The sequence below is a fragment of the Nerophis ophidion genome, linkage group LG01 (assembly GCF_033978795.1).
Source record: "Nerophis ophidion isolate RoL-2023_Sa linkage group LG01, RoL_Noph_v1.0, whole genome shotgun sequence".
NCBI classification, from domain to species: Eukaryota; Metazoa; Chordata; class Actinopteri; order Syngnathiformes; family Syngnathidae; genus Nerophis; species Nerophis ophidion.
The window spans coordinates 43,506,211-43,529,239 of record NC_084611.1 but is presented as its reverse complement, the minus strand read 5'-3'; the positions used below and the strand labels follow the sequence as shown (position 1 = coordinate 43,529,239).

Sequence of the window (23,029 nt, the reverse complement as noted above, 5' to 3'; positions counted from 1 at the left end):
CAACTACACAATATATGCAATATTTACCACATAAAACATTTTAAAGTGAAATATTAGAACTAATTGGAGCTTTGAAAATAATCCATTATAACATGGATTTTTTGGTCATTTTTTTTAGCAATGGCAAAAAAATAAATAATGGATTGATTGAAACTTGTAATTAGTAGATTGCACAGTACAGTACATATTCTGTACAATTGACCACTAAATGGTAACACCCCAATTTAGTTTTTCAACTTGTTTAAGTCAAGGTCCATGTTAATCAATTCATGGTAAAGATGTTTTTTACATGGTAAAATAAAGACAAAAGAAAAAAAAACAGCCTGCAGGGCAGCTTTGTGTCAACATTACAACTTTTTCTCGATAGATTTCACCTCATTCCAATATTTTTAATGTTCTTTTTTATTTTTGCAGTGGCGGGCCGGTAAACAATTAGCTGCGGCCCGCACTTTGGACATCCCTGACGTAAGCAGTCAGGTTGTATTCACAGTAGAAAAGAGCAGTGTGAGTGTTAAAGCTACAAGTGTATTGACCTTTCGGGTGAAAACGTTTATCGATAACTAAATGTGGTAATTGGGCGATCGACAGGTTTAAATGTCGTTTAGAGTAATATGATATCTACATTCCACAACTGCGATGTATTTTGAACATTTTGAGAAAGAGCCCCCCCTGGAAACACACTCCAAAAGTCCCGCCTACTTTTTTTTTAATACATTTTTTTTATTGAACAACAAACATAATCTCCCAATCAAATCCCCCCGCTCCACAGATATAACAGCCATAAACCTCCATGTGAAATGTAAGTTTAAAAAAAATCCTTCGAAGGGTATATGAACTGTGGCCTGAATTTTGCTAGCCAGTTTACTGAGGAAAAGAAAGCGGATGTTACGGATTGGCCAGTGATTGGCCACCTTGGAAGCCACTCGTAACATCCTGCTATTTAATTGGCCAATCTCCTGTCCATCAGGTAAAAGACAACCCCTTTTGGTGACGGAAGCAGTCAGATTGTATATACAGTAGAAAACAGCCGTAAGAGTCATATAGCTACAAGTGTTCTGACTATTTTGGTGTGAACGTTCATCGATAACTAAATGTGGTGATTGGGCGATCGTCAGGTTCAGTAATACGATGTCCACATTCCACAACTACGATGTGCCTTGTACATCTTGAGAAAGATGTACAAAAAGACACTCACAAGTCCCGCCTACTTGTTGGTTCCGTGTGCAAAAGGCAGGCGCTTCTTGTGAGGGAGGGGGAGGGGTTGGGGGGGGGGGGGGGGGAAGATGTCCCCCTTGCAAGCCGAGCGTCTATTGGCCGAGACGAACGCTCCGAAGTAGCAAGCCGCCATCTGATTGGTCGCCCGGGCGAGTCGGGCTGCCACCCGGGTTGGAGTGTAGAAGGATTCGCGAAGGGATTTATTGTTTCTTTTCCCATCGGAAGCTGAAATTGGTTTGCTATCCACGCAAGGCTTCGGTCAGATAAAGAGTGGGATATGGTAGGTGCACCTCTCCTGCTAGTGCAATACGCGTGCGGCGGAACGCGGATAATATGTTTTATTGGCCGTGCATGTAGCGAGAAAGTGCTGTTGGGAATCACAGCCTATAGCGCTAGCATTAGCACTAACATCAACAGTGTTCAAAGCAGGGGTGTCCAAAGTGCGGCCCGCAGCTAATCGTTTACCGGCCCGCCACACATTCTGCAAAAATTTTAAAATTGATAGTATTGCAAAAATAAAAATAAAAACATTTGAAAAAAGTGGAATGAAGTGAAATCTAATGAGAAAAAGTGGCAATGTTGACACAAAGCTGCCATGCAAGCAGTTTTTTTGTTCCTTTTGTCTTAATTTTCTTTTTTTTCCATTGCTCAAAAAAAAGGACAAAACAAATCTGTTATATTGAATTATTACTTAAAAAAATCATTTTAAAATGTTTTATGTGGAAAAAATATTGCATATGTTGTGTGGTTGCCATATAAAAACATCAAAGTTTTGACAAAAGAGCATAAAACAAACAAAATAATAGTTCAAACTTAAAATCGACAGATATATCGGAAGTTGATCTTGAAATTTCACTGTTAAAAGTAAAAATAACAAAAATGTATCACTTTATGAGTGGGGAACCTTTCAGATCTAAAATATATTTAGTAGGATTTTATTTAACTTTTCACTGTGATTACTCATAAATATTAAATAATTAAAATCAATGGTGGTGTACCCCGCCTTCCGCCCGATTGTAGCTGAGATAGGCGCCAGCGCCCCCCGCGACCCCGAAAGGGACTAAGCGGTAGAAAATGGATGGATGGATGGATGGATGGTGTCCTGCATTATTGATCTTTGAGGGGTTTAATTGCTAAATAAAGGAACTCTCATGAAGGAATCAATAAAGTACTATCTATCTAATACTGCATATTTCAGTTGTACTATAAAAAAAATAGTTGTCTTTGACAGAAAAGGCATAAAACCTTATTTGTTTTACTTTTTATCCACCTCAAGTTGATAGAGATTTTCTGTAAGCATTAAATTAAAAAAAATAATAATAATTTGACTTATTTTTAACATTTTAGTGACTGAGACCCTCTATGCTCCCCAGGAGCCCTAAGGATTAAAAAATAATCCATATATTTTGTTAAGGTTTGAAAATGAAAAATATCAAAATGGCCCCCTCATGCTTAAATTTTTCCGTGTGCGGCCCTCTGTGGAAAAAGTTTGGACACTCCCGGTCTAAAGCATTCATTATAACATTGTTTATACACTTTAAAGGGTTACAAGTGAAATGGTACACATCAATGCCGTGCGTTTGTGTTTAATATTAAAAGGCATTTTTTTTCTCAAGCAAAATTAGTTTTAAATGTAGACCCCAAATTGACCTCAAATGACCAGGGTTGGAACTTTTTGACAGTGTAACCAACTATCATGTGATTTGAGTTTCTTAAATGTTTGTGTTGTTTTTTTGTTGTTTTTTGCTGCGATTAGCGTGGCATGCAACGTTTCTGCACACCTTTTCCGAGCACCGTTTAATTTGCTAGCGCGTTTGTTTTGTTTTGGTTGTGTTTGGCGTATAGGCGTTGACCAGTCCTCGGCCTGCACACGTGACAAGTGTCAGAGGGCGATCATGTGTGTGTGTGCCCTAGTTTCACAAACATTAATACAAAAATTCACTGTCTTATTTTTTTTTACTGAATGAGACAATCAGAATGTACAAGAAAAATGTGGGATTTACGAAATGTACTACGGACGATAAAACACTGAATATTGAAAGAAAAAAAAAAAACATTCCGTATCACATCAATCAATCAATCAATCAATGTTTATTTATATAGCCCCAAATCACAAATGTCTCAAAGGACTGCACAAATCATTACGACTACAACATCCTCGGAAGAACCCACAAAAGGGCAAGGAAAACTCACACCCAGTGGGCAGAGAGAATTCACATCCAGTGGGACGCCAGTGACAATGCTGACTATGAGAAACCTTGGAGAGGACCTCAGATGTGGGCAACCCCCCCTCTATAGGGGACCGAAAGTAATGGATGTCGAGCGGGTCTAACATGATACTGTGAAAGTTCAATCCATAGTGGCTCCAACACAGCCGCGAGAGTTCAGTTCAAGCGGATCCAAGACAGCAGCGAGAGTCACGTCCACAGGAAACCATCTCAAGCGGATCAGCAGCGTAGAGATGTCCCCAACCGATACAGGCGAGCGGTCCATCCTGGGTCCCGACGAGCGGTCCATCCTGGGTCTCGACTCTGGACAGCCAGTACTTCATCCATGGTCATCGGACCGGACCCCCTCCACAAGGGAGGGGGGGACATAGGAGAAAGAAAAGAAGCGGCAGATCAACTGGTCTAAAAAGGAGGTCTATTTAAAGGCTACAGTATACAAATGAGTTTTAAGGTGAGACTTAAATGCTTCTACTGAGGTAGCATCTCGAACTGTTACCGGGAGGGCATTCCAGAGTACTGGAGCCCGAACGGAAAACGCTCTATAGCCCGCAGACTTTTTTTGGGCTCTAGAAATCACTAATAAGCCGGAGTCTTTTGAACGCAGATTTCTTGCCGGGACATACGGTACAATACAATCGGCAAGATAGGCTGGAGCTAGACCGTGTAGTATTTTATACGTAAGTAGTAAAACCTTAAAGTCACATCTTAAGTGCACAGGAAGCCAGTGCAGGTGAGCCAGTACAGGCGTAATATGATCAAACTTTCTTGTTCTTGTCAAAAGTCTAGCAGCCGCATTTTGTACCAGCTGTAATCTTTTAATGCTAGACATGGGGAGACCCGAAAATAATACGTTACAGTAATCGAGACGAGACGTAACAAACGCATGGATAATGATCTCGGCGTCTTTAGTGGACAAAATGGAGCGAATTTTAGCGATATTACGGAGATGAAAGAAGGCGGTTTTAGTAACGCTTTTAATGTGTGACTCAAAGGAGAGAGTTGGGTCGAAGATAATACCCAGATTTTTTACAGAGTCACCTTGTTTTATTATTTGGTTGTCAAATGTTAAAGTTGTATTATTAAATAGAGGTCGGTGTCTAGCAGGACCGATAATCAGCATTTCCGTTTTTTTGGCATTAAGTTGCACATTTAAATTGAAGGCCGGTATCGACTGATAGTGATACTGATGTTGCAGACCATTTATTTATCAGGCTTGTAATGCCAGGGCAATAGTTTTATCGATACTCCTAACATAATCGATATCTACTGGAGATTCAAGAGTATTAGTCAATGTAACAATTTGGGCAGCAGCTGTCGATTATTTGTAGTAATAGATTAGTTTGTTCGATTAATCGAGTAATCAGATACAACCCACTTCAATACGTTTCGCTTACCTTCTTTAACAGTATTTTATCTTGTTTTATCTTCTATATTCCCTTCTATTAAACTTAAGTCTTTTAACTTATTTGATCTTTAATTTACCGTCTTTACCATGTTTGATTTTCTTTTACCTTTTTTATATTTATTCCTATACCTTTTTATTCATCTTCAATTCAACTTATTTTTATTCCTTCTATTTACTTTTTATTGTCCCTCTCTTTACTTTTTAATCATCGTATTTGACCTTTTATTAATCTTTTCTACCTTTATATTGACCTATTCCTTGTTTTACCTTTTTTGACCTTCTTTTACCCCTTTTCATCCTATTTGACCTCTTCCATGTCTTCTTTTACCTTTCCTTTAGTCCTTCTTCCACCTTGTATTTACCTTTTGGCCCATTCTATTTGACTTTTTTTGCCCTATTTTACCTTTTAATTCACTTCCATTATTTGCTACTTACCTTTGACCTTGTATTCAGCTTTGATTTACCTTTTTTTTTACAAAATGTTCATCAGTTGCACTCAAAAAATTAATCGCTGCAACATAACATAAATCTATGCTTTATTCTAATCAAATTGATTGTTGTGGCCCGGGTAACCATATCAACAAAATTATTAAATTTTATTTCCTTTGTTACATTATTCATTATTGTTTTAACACAAAAAACTCAAGAAAAGTAAATACCACAAAATATTTTCTATTTAAAGTTCTCCTGTTTCCCATAAACAAGGTAATATAATCTATGAATACCAAAGTAGCAATATAAACAACAAAAGAGATATTTCTGAAAATAAACTTAACAGATAAACTCAATAAACATTATTACGCTCATATTGATCAGATCCTGATGTTGATTTTGGCATCATTACTGTTAATATTTAAATCGATTCACCACCTACGAGTGACAGCAATTTAGTTACATTTGTTTCTTTTCTTATATTTTCTTATTCTCAGAGGTGCAGAGTGAAATAAAAAATATGATTTACAGCAATTTCTAAGTAAGATAAACAACAGCGCCCAAAGAACGGATTTTCCAAAGCATTTTTTGTGTCATTTTAATGACTTTTGTCTTTAAATATAACTAAAGTTAACATGGCAGGATTGGATTTTTTAAATTTATTTGCGTAAATATTTAAAATGATATGTGAAATAAATGACCTGAAATTGTCCCTAAATTAAGCTGTTATTTATTGGTTTAATTATGCAATATATTTAACCCGCGTTAAGGTTGTTGTTGCAGGTTCAAGTAAAATTAAAGCTGCAAGCAGCGATGGACGGGACCGACTTTTGCTAGTGTTTCCTGCCTTTACCCATTCAACATATCTTTACCTGCACATTACCTATCTTCCCTGCATCCTGGGGTCACACTGGTGCTTCTTTCTGTCACCCATACACGGTGGTGCTTCCTGCCATTACCCAGACAACATATCTTTACCTGCACATTACCTACCTTCTCTGCATCCCGGTGTCAAACTGGTGCCTCCTTCTTTCACCGAGTCAACATATCTTTACCCGCACAGTAACTACCTTCTCTGCATTGTGTGGTCACGCTGGTGCTTCCTGCTTTTAAGCGACCATCTTGAGACGGCAGCAGCGCAGCACCATCAGCGTAGCGTTTCTTTGAAGGCTCGTAAAATCAAAACCGGAACGGTTATTAAAACTCTTTTGTCAACTTTTAATCAGAAGGGTTCGATCTTTCTCCTGTGCGAGTTTGAAGCTGACACTACAAATGCGCTCAGAGGAGATAATGTTTGAAAAAAGGTGACAGGTTTTTACAAAACTTTAGTTTTGAAGGGGTAATTGCCAACTTGCTGTTGATTTTTGCTGAAGAATGTAAATGCATGAAATGTAGGTCTAAGTGAGACATACATAGAGTTTTTTTGTTTAATGTCTCTACGACATTCCTATCGGAAGTTACAAGCAGTTTTGTCTATGTTTTCTTCCCAAAAGTAGTTTTGTCTGTGTTTTATTCCTAGGGGGGCTAGAGCGCAATTTTGAGTTTTTATTTTTATTTTTTTAATTAGATCGCAATTTTCACCAGTCCTGATGTGTGTTCGTTTGGTGAGTTTTGAAGCGTTTTAAGGGGGTAAAATTACAGCTCAAAGAGGTAAAAATATTTTTTAGGAACATTTTGTTTTGAAGGGGTTTTTGCCAACTTTCTGTTGATTATGGCTGAAGGAGGTCAGTGTATGAAATTTAGGTCTAAGTCAAACTTACATAGAGGTTTTTGTTTCATGTCTTTACGACATTCCTAACGGAAGTTACAAGCAGTTTTGTCTGTTTTTTCCTAGGGGGCGCTAGAGCACAATTTTGAGTTATGTTTTTTTGATTAGATTGCAATTTTCCCCAGTCCTGATGTGTGTGTTAAATTTGGTGAGATTTGAAGCTTGTTAAGGGGGTCAATAAAACCTTAGAAATTCAATAGGGTCCTCTGTCCCAAAGGGACATTCGGTCCCTAATAATTCCTCTTCGTAATTGATGGTTGACTGACTATACTTCTCACACTTTCTTGTTATGATGTGAAGTCATAGTACTGAGTAAATAGTTGTGTATATCGTCATGGCAGGCTGGTGGCAAGGCAGGAAAAGACAGCGGAAAAGCCAAGGCCAAAGCGGTGTCTCGCTCGCAGAGGGCCGGACTTCAGTTCCCAGTGGGTCGCATTCACAGGCACTTGAAGACCCGCACCACCAGCCATGGTCGCGTTGGAGCCACAGCAGCGGTGTACAGTGCTGCCATCCTGGAGTACCTCACGGCTGAAGTACGTATAGGTGTTCTTGTGCCGTTTGTCTCATTTTACCTGGCCACTTTCTCTCCTTGCCACAGGTGCTGGAGTTGGCAGGCAACGCGTCCAAAGACTTGAAGGTGAAGCGTATCACTCCTCGTCACTTGCAACTAGCCATCCGTGGCGACGAGGAGTTGGACTCGCTCATCAAGGCCACCATCGCTGGCGGAGGTGAGCCAAAGTTGTTGGTTTTATGCCCACATTTCACGTGTTGTGAATAAGAGGACATGTAATGTAAGATTAGGCATAAAACTAGCTTTCAATAAATGTACCTTACACAAGAAAAATGTACGTAAAGCACAACATTATTGTGCTTTGACTTAAAATCTATCCATCCATCCATCCATTTTCTACCGCTTATTCCCTTTGGAGTCGCGGGGGGCGCTGGTGCCTATCTCAGCTACAATTGGGCGGAAGTCGGTGTACACCCCGGACAAGTCGCCACCTCATCGCAGGCTTTGACTTAAAATATTGGTCAAAATTGTCAAAAGCTGTATTGCACAAATACATTAAGATTTTTGCATTTTACTGTATAAAATTGTACGGTGGAACAGGGGTTAGTGCATGTGCCTCACAATACGAAGGTCCTGAGTTAAATCCCGGGTTTGGGATCTTTCTGTGTGGAGTTTGCATGTTCTCTCCGTGACTGCGTGGGTTCTCTCCCACCTCCAAAGCCATGCACCTGGGGATAGGCCCCTCCCACCTCCAAAGACATGCACCTGGGGATAGGCCCCTCCCACCTTCAAAGACATGCACCTGGGAATAGGTTGATTGGCAACACTAAATGGTCCCTAGTTTGTGAATGTTGTGTCTACCTGTGTTGCCCCTGCGATGAGATAGTGACTTGTCCAGGGTGTATCCCGCCTTCCACCCGAATGCAGCTGAGATAGGCTCCAGCACCCCACGCGACCCCAAAAGGGACAAGCGGTAGGAAATGGATAGAAGGATGTATTTATGACAAATAAGCACACACTGTATTGGTAGTAAAATAAGTGTAAAAGTTAAAACGGGCAAAAATTGAATGTTATTGTTTTATTAAATTGCTATTATTATTTTAATGTATTGTTATTCATATTATGGTTATTATTTTACTTGTTTGTTACTAAATTATATCCATTCTTTTAAAATATATTTAAAGTTCAGTTTTGGTGGTTCAACAAATAAATATGTTGTCAAACTAATGAATAATTGTGTTATTAATTGCGACTTGAAGATCAATGAAAATAATGATAAATATTATTTATGCCATAAATGTCCAGCCCTAACAAGAAATAGACTCATCTAGCTATTAGGGTAGTACAGTATACCGGTGTTAGTATAGTACCGCAATACTAATGAATCATATTCGGTACTATACGGCCTCGAAAAAGTACCGGTCCCCGCCTCCCTTTTTTTTTTTTTAACAGGCATGACATTGCTGGTTTTACTAGCAGAGGAGCATATTCGGCAGCGCACACACACAGTACTTACAATCAGACACAGTGTGTAGACAGAAAAGGGAGAATGGACACATTTTGGCTTAAAAAGTAAAGATAAATGTGAAGTTATAACACTGAAACACCCTCAGGAAGAACTGCTTTAAGACATGGCTAGCTCGCTAGCGGTTAATGTGCAGCCGCAGTCTGCAGTATTTTAGATACTTATAAATCACTAATCCTGGTCTCCATGGCGACGAATAAAGTAAGTTTCTTACAAGAGTCATAGAAAAGTCACTTTTGCGTAATAGAGAATCTTTTCATGTGTGACCTCACTTCTGTTTGTTCCTGCGTGTTTCCAGGCGTCATCCCCCACATCCACAAGTCCCTCATCGGCAAGAAGGGCCAACAGAAGACGGTTTAAACGCCCCCTTCACCTTCCTTCCCTGGCCTTGGCTTTTGATTGGACCAGAGGTTCACAATTGTCCTTCTTCTTGTTGTTGTTATTATTTTTACTATTAATGTTTTATGACGGCAAACCAAGAGTGAGTGTCAGGGTTTGTCCCCCCACCCCCCACTCAATTAGGACAAAGAAAGACTTAATGAGCCTTTGTGTGTGTGGTTAGAATGCTTGACTGGGAGTTGAAAAACAGCGACAGTGAATTTGTTTGATTGGCCTGTTATGTTTTGTATTGAAAGAAAAAATTGTTAAAAGCGTTTTATATGTATATCTAACTGAAATTTGTTTTACGGTTACTATTTTGATGATATTTACTATAGTGCACAATATTTTTGAACGGCGCTTTACAGAATAACACTTAAATGTGCAACAGTGCTTTTCACCTTTTTGTTTTCTGATCCGCAAAATTTTATAAGTATAAAGACCTTTTTTTTATGACATTGAAATGAAAAATTGTGAGAGCAATTGTATTTGGAGTGCAAAAGTATTACAAAAAACTTGAATATTTGTTGGCACTGAACCCTGCAGGTGTGGCCTCACTGTGACATATCGCGACGTTTCCTGAACCTCAGCAGGGCTTTAGCACTCATTGTGTTTACGTTTGTGCGTCTTTGTGTGTGTGTGTGAGTATGACACCTGAATTCAACTCCATGACTTTCTTTGAATGAAAATCACAATCATTTCTTCTTTTGTACAATCTGTGTTAAAGAACTTGACTATTTTGTCTTTTTAAATAAAATCCCTTTGTATGCGATTACTGACCAACCTTTTTATTTGAAACCGGAATGTCTGGTTACATGTTCGTTCATCTTTTTAAAATATATTGGACTAAATTCCTCTCAGTAGACTCCGTGGGGGCTTTGGTGTTTTCAAGGAGTGTAACGATACGTGTATTTGTATTGAACCGTTTCGGTTCGGCGCGGAGGTGAACCGATCGAGTTTTCAGACGGATATATCAAGTAGCGTAAACAATACTCAAAATGCCGGACATTTGAGGCATTTAAGAAACTCCGCCCTGACAGCCCCGCAAAAGAAGACATGTCCGGTGAAAAGAGGACGTATGGTCAGTCTATCCTAGCTCGGTCGCTGCTAGCACCGGACATGTCCTCTTTTGCGGGGCTGTCCGGGCGGAGTTTCTTAAATGCCTCAAATGTCCGGCATTTTGAGTTATGGTTGCGTGTAATAACAATGTACGTTCAGGGTTAAGAAGGGGTTTAAAACAACACACAAAGTGCGCGCAACAGCAGCATTCGTGAGGGAGGGGCAGAGAGCGAGATGGTTGTGATAAACGCGCATGCGTCGCCAGGTTCTGCTTTTTATACATTGATTTATCAGATTGAATTTTTTATTATCTCTAGCAGGGGTGTCAAAAGTGTGCCCCGGAGGCCATTTGCGGCCCACAGCTAATGTTTTAAAAGGCCCACGGCACATTCTAAAAATAATATTAAAATAAACAAAAACCTAACAAAAGTGAAATAAAAAAGCTTGAAGGTTAAATGTAATTTAGAAAAAGTTGCAATGTTGACTAATAAAACAAAGCTGTTTAGTTTTTTTTTCAAACTGTCACTGCTCATAATATTGAATCAAAATCAATGTTTTTATGAATTATTGACCTATTCAAGGTTCCCATTACTTCACATCAAATATTCCACTAAGAAAACAATATTTGGTGGAAGGCTAAAAAGTAGGGATGCACAATGTGTTTTTTTCAAGCCGATACTAAGTTCCTGTGTCATTTAAACAAATGAACCTTTTTTTATACCTATAATTTTGTTCAAAAGACACTTGACTGTTGTTTATGCACTTTAGGCGCCCCTTACCTTTTGCATAAAAAAGGGAAAGTTTGCAAATAAAAAGTGGAATAAAAGATGTGTAAAGCAACGAGAAAAAAATTAAATGTTGGCGCTAAAAAGTAGGGATGCACAATGTTGTTGTTTTTTCAAGCCGATACTAAAAAGTTCCTGCGTTATTTAAACAGATGAACCTATTTTATACCTATAATTTTGTTCAACTGAATTGTCTATCTGTGTTGGCCCTGCGTTGAGGTGGCGACTTGTCCAGGGTGTACACCGCCTTCCGCTCGATTGGAGCTGAGATAGGCACCACCGCCCCCTGCCACCCCAAAGGTAGTAATAAGCGGTAGGAAATGGATGGATGGTTTGAAGATTTTGCAAATTTGGTAAATAAATAACCCAAAAAATATTTTGTTGTTTTCTTACTGTACCGAAAATTAACCAAACCGTGACCTCTGAACCGAGGTACGTACCGAACCGAAATGTTTGTGTATCGTCACATCCCTAGTGTTTTCATATATTGTGTTTTTTATATATTGTCGAAATTAGCTATCCTTTGTCTTTCAAGTTCAAGGTTCAAAGTTTATTGGTCACATGCAGACTACACCCCAGTGAAATGCTTTTTTCCATGCTCTTCAGATATTGCGTACAGTTGGGTCCAAACACTAGTTACAGAATCTAATACACTAAATACAATAAATTTAATATCTCTGATGTACATTAATTACAAGACAATTAAGTTGCACAATAAGTCACAGAAGTTATGCTAGAAGTATCGGTACAAGTAGAAGTACAGTAGTCAAATACAGTACCAGTGCAATATCAAACAATATAACAGTATATACAATATGTACAGTACAGGAAGCAACACATATTAAGGTGTCTACAAGTTGGCAGTTGAGTAGTGACAGTAGTATGAACAAAATAATGGAAAAGTATGACTTCTTTATACTCTTGTTTTTACATTATTTACACTATTGTAGTCTGGTAATTACAATGGTAAGTAAAGTGATTTTACATTCTTTTTTACATTATTTAAAGTAATTGAATGAAGAGGATTGTAGTCTGGTAATTACAGGGATAAGTAAAGTGATTTTACATTATTTTTTACATTATGTACGGTCATTGAATGAAGAGTTGTGTAGTCTGGTAATTACAGTGGTAAGTAAAGTGATTGTGATTGTAAAGTAAAATGATGATATAAAACACGAAAGTAGCAATTACACAATATGAAGGGGAGCCGTTTGTCGCGGTTTACCCGACACATGAAACGAGACAAATTGGGTTGTTGCATTATCCACTTAAGCAGCCAGATGGCAGTAGAGTGTTGTATATTTAAAATGTGTTTTGTCCAAAGCATCAGTTGCGATGTAGGTTTTCCATCATTTTCAGCAGACTGCATAGCACAATGTTTAACCCCCCCACCCCTCTCCCATGGGAGATTCACTCATTCACCCATAAAAAAAAATTGCTTCCCTACGTTAAATATTAAAAAATCTAATCATAGGGGCAGGCTCTCGAAGCACTTCATGATGACAGGTCTGAGTGCTACTGGGCGATAGTTATTGAGGTTGTTTGGTTGTTTGTGGCAGCTTTCTTGGGTACTGGGATAATTGTGGCAGATATCTATATATCTATATATCTATATATCTATCTATATATATATATATATATATATATATATATATATATATATATATATATATATATAAATATATATATATATATATACATACATACATACATACATATACATATATATGTATATGTGTACATACATATATGTCTATATATATATATATATATATATATATATATGTGTACATACATATATATATATATATATATATGTATATATATATATATATATGTGTACATACATATATATATATATATATGTATATGTGTACATACATATATGTATATATATATATATATATATATATATATATATATATATGTACATATATATATATGTACATACATACATACATATATATATGTACATACATACATATGTACATACATATATATATATATATATATATATATATATATATATATATATATATATATGTATATAAATGGGTATTTCTGTCTGTCATTCTGTCGTACATTTTTTTTCTTTTACGGAAGGTTTTTTGTAGAGAATAAATGATGAAAAAAACACTTAATTTAACGGTTTAAAATAGAAGAAAACAAGAACAAATGAAAATTTAATTTTGAAACATAGCTTATCTTCAACTCCGACACTTTAAAATTAAAAATTCAACCAAAAAAAGAAGAGTAAAACTAGCTCATTCGAATCTTTTTGAAAAAAATTTAAAAAATAATTTATGGAACATCATTAGTAATTTTTCCTGATTAAGATTAATTTTAGAATTTTGATGACATGTTTTAAATAAGTTAAAGTCCAATCTGCATTTTGTTAGAACACATAACAAATTGGACCAATCTATATTTCTAACAAAGACAAATCATTATTTCTTCTAGATTTCATAAACAGGAGCCTTGCGCAGCAGTCCCAGCTGCAGTCAGAGCTCAGAGGGGGCAAACAAATAAACCCAAAAAACCCCCATTACATAATAAAAACCTATAATTGATGTATGGATTTGAAGTGAAATTTAGGCATTGATAGTCCATCCATGCATTTTCTACCGCTTGTCCCATGAAATAATATATGACTCATTATTTGACACCTTTATGAGTGGGGCCATTTTGGACCCCTAGCATTTTAGTGGGATTTCTTTTAATTGCTCTAAAAAATAAAAAAACAAATGTTATGAATTATGTTAAATGGTTTTAAATGATCAATTAAATCTAGGAAAATTATTAAAAGTACAAAAGCCCTTAAATTGATATCTTTATTGAAAACAAATTAAAGTGATTTAAATTAGCCTTTTTTTTGGTCTTTTTGAATTTAGTATTTTATCATATTGTTTATTATTAATACTGTATTTGTTTTTATTTTCTTTCCTTGACATGTTTTGTTATGTTTACATTGATATGTAAATGCAATTTATAAATAAAAGTTTGTAAAATTAAAAAAATAAATGAATAAATAAAAACAAACATCTAAACATGGACGCCACCAAAGAGAAAGAAGCTTTTGCTACGGAAATATCTAATTTAAAGACGAAGCACGATGAAGACGAATAAAAATTATCAATTAAATCTTGGAAAATGATTCAAAGAACAAAAGCCCTTAAAATGATATCTTTATTAAACAAATGTAAAGTGATTTAAATTAGCCTTTTTGACTTTTGTATCTTATCATATTGTTTATTATTATTATTTTTAATACTGTATTTGTTTTTTATTGTCTTTCCTTGACATGTTTTGTTATGTTTACATTGACATGTAAATGTTGCAATTTATAAATAAAGGTTTATAAAATTCAAAAAAATAAATACATAAATAAAAAATAAACATCTAAACATGGACGCCACCCAAAAACAAGAAGCTTTTTCTACGGAAATATCTAACTTAAAGAAGAAGCACGATGAAGACAATGACAAATTATCAACTAAATCTTGGAAAATGATTAAAAGAACAAAAGCCCTTAAATTGGTATCTTTATTGAACACATTTAAAGTGATTTAAATTACCTTTTTTGATCTTTGTATGCTATATTGTTTATTATTTGTAATACTGTATTTATATTTTCTTTTTATTTCCTTACCTTGACATGTTTTGTTATGTTTAGATTAACATGTAAATGTTTCAATTTATAGATAAAGGTTTATAAAATAAATAAAATAAAATAAAAATAAAAAATCTAAACATGGACGCCACCAAAGAGAAAGAAGCTTTTGCTACGGAAATATCTAACTTAAAGAAGAAGCACGATGAAGACAATGACAAATTATCAATTAAATCTTGGAAAATTATTAAAAGAACAGAAGCCCTTAAATTGATATCTTTATTGGACAAATTTAAAGTGATTTAAAATTGTGTTTTTGAATTTGTTATGTTATCATATTGTTTATTATTTTCAATACTCTATTTGTATTTGCTTTTTATTTTCTTTCTTTGACCTGTTTTGTTATCTTTACATTGACATGTAAATGTTGCAATTTACAAATAAAAGTATATAAAATTCAAAAAATTCAAATAAAAAAACATAAACATCTAAACATGGAAGCCACTAAAGAGAAAGAAGCTTTTCTATGGAAATATCTAACTTAAAGAAGAAGCACGATGAAGACGAAGACAAATTATCAATTAAATCTTGGAAAATAACTAAAAGAACAAAAGCCCTTAAATTGACATATCTTTATTAAACAAATGTAAAGTGATTTAAATTAGCCTTTTTGACTTTTGTATCTTATCATATTGTTTATTATCATTTTTAATACGGTATTTGTTTTTTATTGTCTTTCCTTGACACAAGTTTTGTTATGTTTACATTGACATGTAAATGTTGCAATTTATAAATAAAGGTTTAGAAAATAAAACAAAGAATAAATAAATACAATTAAATAAAATTTAATAAATAAAAATAAACATCTAAACATGGACGCCACCAAAGAGAAAGAAGCTTTTGCTACGGAAATATCAAACTTAAAGAAGAAGCACAATGAAGACAAATTATCAATTAAATCTTGGGAAATGATTAAAAGAACAACAGCCCTTAAAGGGTTATCTTTATTGAACTCATTTAAAGTGATTTAAATGAGCTTTTTTGAATTTTGTATGTTATCATATTGTTTATTGTTATTATTTTGAATACTTTATTTGTATTTGCTTTTTACTTTCTATCCTTGACATGTTTTGTTAAAGTCATAATTTGCTCAACGTTGATTAAATATGTTGAAAATGCCTTGACTTGTATACACACGCACGCATATATATATATATATATATATATATATATATATATATATATATATATATATATATATATATATATATATATATATATATATATATATATATATATATATATATATATATATACATATATGTTTTTTTTGTTGTTTTTGTTTTTTATTCTGACGCATGCGCAAATGGACCGGGCAGCTCACTAAATCGAGCAGTGCTCGGCACTGAAAACGTTTGGACAATCCTGATTAAAAAAAAAAGTGTTATGTTACACATTCCAAATCAATTTTTTTCTACCGCTTCGATGGAGTATATCTTGGTGGTTTTATCGTGTTTTTTTTTCATCGCTTCTAACGTAGGAAATTCATATTTTTGACCCGGAAGCGACTAATGCGACGACGACAAATGATCAATTAAATCTTGGAAAATGATTAAAAGAACAACAGCCCTAAAATGGATATCTTTATTGAACACATTTAAACTGATTTAAATGAGCTTTTTGAATTTTGTATGTTATCATATTGTTTATTATTTATGAGTGTTACTCCCTCCGAGGTCTTAATCAAGGCTCAAGCTGTTGGTTTTATTTATTTCAGCCGCGCCTTCTTCTCCTTAACAACGAGGCCAAATATAATGCCGTCAGAACTAATAAATAAGAAAAACAGAACTTAGAATTAGTCTGTCATGAAATAAAAGAAAACACATTGATTTGACATACATTAACAGAAAGAATCATACCTTATTGGCCTGACAAACTCCGAGGGAATAAAGTTAGTTTTCCATGAAAATCTTCCATCCAATGTTTGCTGTCTCACGCTGCTTCCCTTATTCCGTCACACATTAATTGTCCCCCCCAACAATGTGACCAAACCGGAACAAAACTATGTTCCTCTCCAATATACATGAGTTTTGTAACAAAAATAAAGTTAACATATACTTGCATGAAATTACCAAGGGAATTAAATTTGTAATCACACTATATGTAAATATGAACTTATATTTATACATTGTATTGTTTTATTCTAACCAACTATGAAATTATATAACATCTCTCTACAACAGGTGTGTCCAAAGTGCGGCCCGAGAGCCATTTGTGGCCCCCAGCTAATTTGTTAATGGCCCCCGGCCCATTCTAAAAAATACTATAATAAAAATTTTAAACATAAAAGAGTGTAACAAAAGAGTGAACAGTGACATGTAACAAGAAAAAGTTGCAGTGTTGACACTAATAACACAAAGCTGCCATGCGGACTGTTACTGACCTGCTGAAGGCTCCAATTACTTCACTGGAACAATTTCACTTTCAAATATTTTGGGGGGATAATATTGCATATTTTGTGTGAAACAAAGTTTTCTTTCACAAAAAGGGCATCAAACAAACAAAAAAGTATGAAAAATTATAAAATCTCATAATCAAGAGATCTACAGACTTAAGCGTTAAAAGTAAAAAAAATATAAATATACATTTGGCTTATTTTCAAAACTTATTCTTTTTTTATTGTTATGAATTATTGACCTATTTAGGGTTCAAGTTACTTCACGTCAAATATTCCACTTTGAAATGTTTTGGGGGAAAATGTTGCATAGTTTGTGTGTTTGCCATATAAATAAGGGTTTTGACATCCTCGGCTACAGAAGCTAGCTCTTGGGACGTGGAACGTCACCTCACTGGGGGGAAGGAGCCTGAGCTAGTCCGCGAGGTAGAGAAATTCCGGCTGGATATAGTCGGACTCACCTCGACGCACAGCAAGGGCTCTGGAACCAGTTCTCTCGAGAGGGACTGGACCCTCTTCCACTCTGGCGTTGCCGGCAGTGAGAGGCGACGGGCTGGGGTGGCAATTCTCGTTGCCCCCCGGCTCAAAGCCTGCACGTTTGAGTTCAACCCAGTGGACGAGAGGGTAGCTTCCCTTCGCCTTCGGGTGGGGGGACGGGTCCTGACTGTTGTTTGTGCTTACGCACCAAACAGCAGTTCAGAATACCCACCCTTTTTGGGTACACTCGAGGGAGTACTGGAAAGTGCTCCCCCGGGTGATTCCCTTGTCCTACTGGGGGAGTTCAACGCTCATGTTGGCAACGACAGTGAAACTTGGAGAGGCGTGATTGGGAAGAATGGTCGCCCGGATCTAAACCCGAGTGGTGTTTTGTTATTGGACTTTTGTGCTCGTCACGGATTGTACATAACAAACACCATGTTCAAACATAAGGGTGTCCATATGTGCACTTGGCACCAGGACACCCTAGGCCGCAGTTTCATGATCGACTTTGTAGTTGTGTCATCGGATTTGCGGCCTTATGTTTTGGACACTCGGGTGAAGAGAGGGGCGGAGCTTTCTACCGATCACCACCTGATGGTGAGTTGGCTGCGATGGTGGGGGAGGATGCCGGACAGACCTGGCAGGCCCAAACGCATTGTGAGGGTCTGCTGGGAACGTCTGGCAGAGTCTCCTGTCAGAGAGAGTTTCAATTCACACCTCCGGGAGAACTTTGAACATGTCACGAGGGAGGTGCGGGACATTGAGTCCGAGTGGACCATGTTCCGAACCTCTATTGTCGAGGCGGCTGATTGGAGCTGTGGCCGCAAAGTTGTTGGTGCCTGTCGTGGCGGTAATCCCAGAACCCGTTGGTGGACACCAGCAGTGAGGGATGCCGTCAAGCTGAAGAAGGAGTCCTATCGGGTTCTTTTGGCTCATAGGACTCCGGAGGCAGTGGACGGGTACCGACGGGCCAAGCGGTGTGCAGCTTTAGCGGTCGCGGAGGCAAAAACTCGGACATAGGAAGAGTTCGGGGAAGCCATGGAAAACGACTTCCGGACGGCTTCGAAGCGATTCTGGACCACCATACGCCGCCTCAGGAAGGGGAAACAGTGCACTATCAACACCGGTGCGGATGGTGTTCTGCTGACTTCGACTGCGGATGTTGTGGATCGGTGGAGGGAATACTTTGAAGACCTAATCAATCCCACCAACACGTCTTCCTTTGAGGAAGCGGTGCCTGGGGAAACTGTGGTGGACTCTCCTATTTCTGGGGCTGAGGTCGCTGAGGTAGTTAAAAAGTTCCTCGGCGGCAAGGCCCCGGGGGTGGATGAGATCCGCCCGGAGTTCCTTAAGGCTCTGGATGCTGTGGGGCTGTCTTGGTTGACAAGACTCTGCAGCATCGCATGGACATCGGGGGCGGTACCTCTGGATTGGCAGACCGGGGTGGTGGTCCCTCTCTTTAAGAAGGGGGACCGGAGGGTGTGTTCCAACTATCGTGGGATCACACTCCTCAGCCTTCCCGGTAAGGTTTATTCAGGTGTACTCGAGAGGAGGCTTCGCCGGATAGTCGAACCTTGGATTCAGGAGGAACAGTGTGGTTTTCGTCCTGGTCGTGGAACTGTGGACCAGCTCTATACTCTCGGCAGGGTTTTTGAGGGTGCATGGGAGTTTGCCCAACCAGTCTACATGTGCTTTGTGGACTTGGAGAAGGCATTCGACCGTGTCCCTCGGGAAGTCCTGTGGGGAGTGCTCAGAGAGTATGGGGTACCGGACTGTCTTATTGTGGCAGTCCGCTCCCTGTATGATCAGTGTCAGAGCTTGGTCCGCATTGCTGGCAGTAAGTCGGACACGTTTCCAGTGAGGGTTGGACTCCGCCAAGGCTGTCCTTTGTCACCGATTCTGTTCATAACTTTTATGGACAGAATTTCTAGGCGCAGCCAAGGCGTTGAGGGGATACGGTTTGGTGGCCACGGGATTAGGTCTCTGCTTTTTGCAGATGATGTAGTCCTGATGGCTTCATCTGGCCGGGATCTTCAGCTCTCACTGGATCGGTTCGCAGCTGAGTGTGAAGCGACCGGAATGAGAATCAGCACCTCCAAGTCCGAGTCCATGGTTCTCGCCCGGAAAAGGGTGGAGTGCCATCTCCGGGTTGGGGAGGAGACCCTCCCCCAAGTGGAGGAGTTCAAGTACCTAGGAGTCTTGTTCACGAGTGGGGGAAGAGTGGATCGTGAGATCGACAGGCGGATCGGTGCGTCGTCTTCAGTAATGCGGACGTTGTATCGATCCGTTGTGGTGAAGAAGGAGCTGAGCCGGAAGTCAATTTACCGGTCGATCAACGTTCCCATCCTCACCTATGGTCATGAGCTTTGGGTCATGACCGAAAGGATAAGATCACGGGTACAAGCGGCCGAAATGAGTTTTCTCCGCCGGGTGGCGGGGCTCTCCCTTAGAGATAGGGTGAGAAGCTCTGCCATCCGGGAGGAGCTCAATGTAAAGCCGCTGCTCCTCCACATCAAGGGGAGCCAGATGAGGTGGTTCGGGCATCTGGTCAGGATGCCACCTGAACGCCTCCCTAGGGATGTGTTTAGGGCACGTCCAGCTGGTAGGAGGCCACGGGGAAGACCCAGGACACGTTGGGAAGACTATGTCTCCCGGCTGGCCTGGGAACGCCTCGGGATTCCCCGGGAAGAGCTAGACGAAGTGGCTGGAGATAGGGAAGTCTGGGCTTCCCTACTTAGGCTGCTGCCCCCGCGACCCGACCTCGGATAAGCGGAAGATGATGGATGGATGGATGGATGGCCATAAACATGAAAAAACTAAATTTACATTTTTTTTTATAATGACAGACAAACCTGAGGTTGATATCGAGATTCAAGCGTTAAAAAAAAAAAATAAATAAAAAAATTATTACTTATTTTTAACATTTTTATGACTGAGACCCTTTCGGAGACCGGGGACCAAACTTGAGGAAAGCTATGAAGGTAAAAAAACCCCCCCAAAAAATATTGTATTGCTTTTAAAAAACAAAAATATCAAAATGGCCCCCGCATACTTTGATTTTTCAGTCCGTGGCCCTCAGTGGAAAAAGTTTGGACACCTCTGATCTACAATGTGCTTCCATCAGCAGCTACAATGATCATTTTTAATACTCTATATTTATTTGCTTTTTACTTTCTTTCCTTGACATGTTGTGTTAAAGTCATAATTTGCTCAACCTTGATTGAATATTGTGATGGGCGTGGCCTGTGCGCCTGCTGGGAAGCGGGGTGTGGCAGGGCCGGCCTCGAGGTTGGCGACAGGTGATTGGATGACACAGCTGAAAGTGTTTGTCTAATCACCTGTCGCTCTGTAAAAGGCCGCAGTCGGGAGGCGGCGAGGGAGAGAGACTGACCGAGAATTGCTGAAAAGCAGAAGGACATATGAAAAAAGACAATTGCTGGAAAGCAGAAAGGATATTTATTGTAAAATAAAGCCTTGTCAAAATCGAACGAAGCCTGTCATGTCTGTCCCTGGTGGTCCGGTGAACCCGGAAGCAACAGTCGTCCACAATTTGGCGCCCAATCTGGCAGGATCACCAGAGGCAGGGGAAGATGACCACCTGACAAATTTAGCGAGTGTGCTCGCCGAAGTGGCAGCGAGCAGCCGCCAACAGTGCCGAGTTCTGTGGGCATTGGCGGACCAGATGGGCAGGGCACGGCCAGGGCCAACGGCCGTCGCCATGCACCGCATGGGGGATGAAGAGGACCCCCATGCCTTTCTGGACATTTTTTCGGCCACGGCCATAGCATGCGCGTGGCCAGAGGAAGAGTGGGGTGTGCGGCTCTTGCCGCTCCTGACAGGGGAGGCGCAGCATGCGGCGCTCAGCCTGCCAGCGGCATCCAGGGTGCGCTTCACTGACCTGAGGAGGGCGGTGCTGGACCAGACGGGAGGCACCGCTGAAGAACATCGACGCCGGTTCCGGTCCATGCGTCTGTGGAAGGAGGACCGGCCATTCGCCTTTTCCCAGCGGCTCCAAGAGGCAGCGACGCGCTGACTGCAGCCAGGAGAGGGCCGACTGCTGGATCAGATCATCCGGGAGCAGCTATTGGAAGCGATCCCCACGAAGACGGCCGACTGGGTCCGGTTCCACCGGCCACGTGACCTGGCAGCTGCGGTGACCCTCGCTGAGGATCACCTGGCTGTCCACCGCGAGACGCAACCCGCACCAATGGCGCACGTTCGGAGCGCACGAGATGAGAGAGCGCTGCACATTTCCCGCCTTAACCGGCATGACTCCCCGTCTGTTCTTTCCCCGCAGGTCCAGACTGCTGTCCCCAGAACATCTCCCGCGCAGACGGTCCCTCAAACGCTTGGGCAGGCGTGGGCGGCCTGGTCGCGCGTGTCAGGGACCTCAGCAGGTGGAGGTGGGGCGCGTGGCCGCGGTGGCCGGCCCTTCAGTGCCCTCCTCCGACCCGGGTGAGACTTACGGTATCAAGGTAATGATATAAGAGAGTACATATCAGGCGATGGTGGATTCGGGCTGCGGGCAGACCATGATCCACCAGAACCTGGTTCGACCCGAGGCTTTGAGGCATGCAACACGGCTAAAAATCAGGTGTGTTCATGGGGATGTGCACGAATACCCGATGGTGCCAGTAGAAATTTGGTACGAGGGCCAAAAGTATATGGTAGCTGTAAGTACGCACCTCTCGCACCCCGCAATTTTGGGCACAAATTGGCCGGGGTTTAGGCGTTTACTGACACAATGCGTAGGGGTGCGTTCACGGACCGTAGGAAAAGGGAGTATTCGCACAGTTCTCAGTGGCGAGGCGGGGCCATCTGAAACTGCCGAGCGGGAACCGGCGGATGCTTCGCGGGAAGCCTCCCCGGGCCCCTATTGGCGTCCTACGGAGGATTTTCCCCTCGAGCAGTCTCGAGACGAAACTTTGCGCGCGGCCTGGGACCAAGTAGATTATATAGACGGTCAGCCGATGCGCCCGGGAACAGCGCGGGTATTCCCTCACTTCTCCATTATGAGAGATAGATTATACCGAGTGACCCGTGACACTCAAACAGGAGAAGAAATCACCCAGTTGTTGGTGCCGAAACGCCGCCGGGAAATTGTTTTCCAGGCGGCGCATATTAATCTTCTGGCTGGACATTTGGGGTATGATAAAACACTAAATCGGGTCATGGTCC

At 39.8% G+C, this 23,029-nt stretch overlaps 1 protein-coding gene across 1 annotated transcript; it reads left to right on the top strand.

Annotated features, from left to right (window-relative positions):
- The first annotated feature begins 1,339 nt into the window (after positions 1–1,339).
- On the top strand, positions 1,340–10,234 carry LOC133555099 (histone H2A.V). Its single transcript, XM_061904586.1, has 4 exons — positions 1,340–1,495; positions 7,390–7,581; positions 7,647–7,776; positions 9,383–10,234. The coding sequence occupies exons 1-4, from the start codon at positions 1,493–1,495 to the stop codon at positions 9,442–9,444; spliced, it is 387 nt and encodes a 128-aa protein (XP_061760570.1). The 5' UTR covers positions 1,340–1,492; the 3' UTR covers positions 9,445–10,234.
- The last annotated feature ends 12,795 nt before the right edge of the window (positions 10,235–23,029 follow it).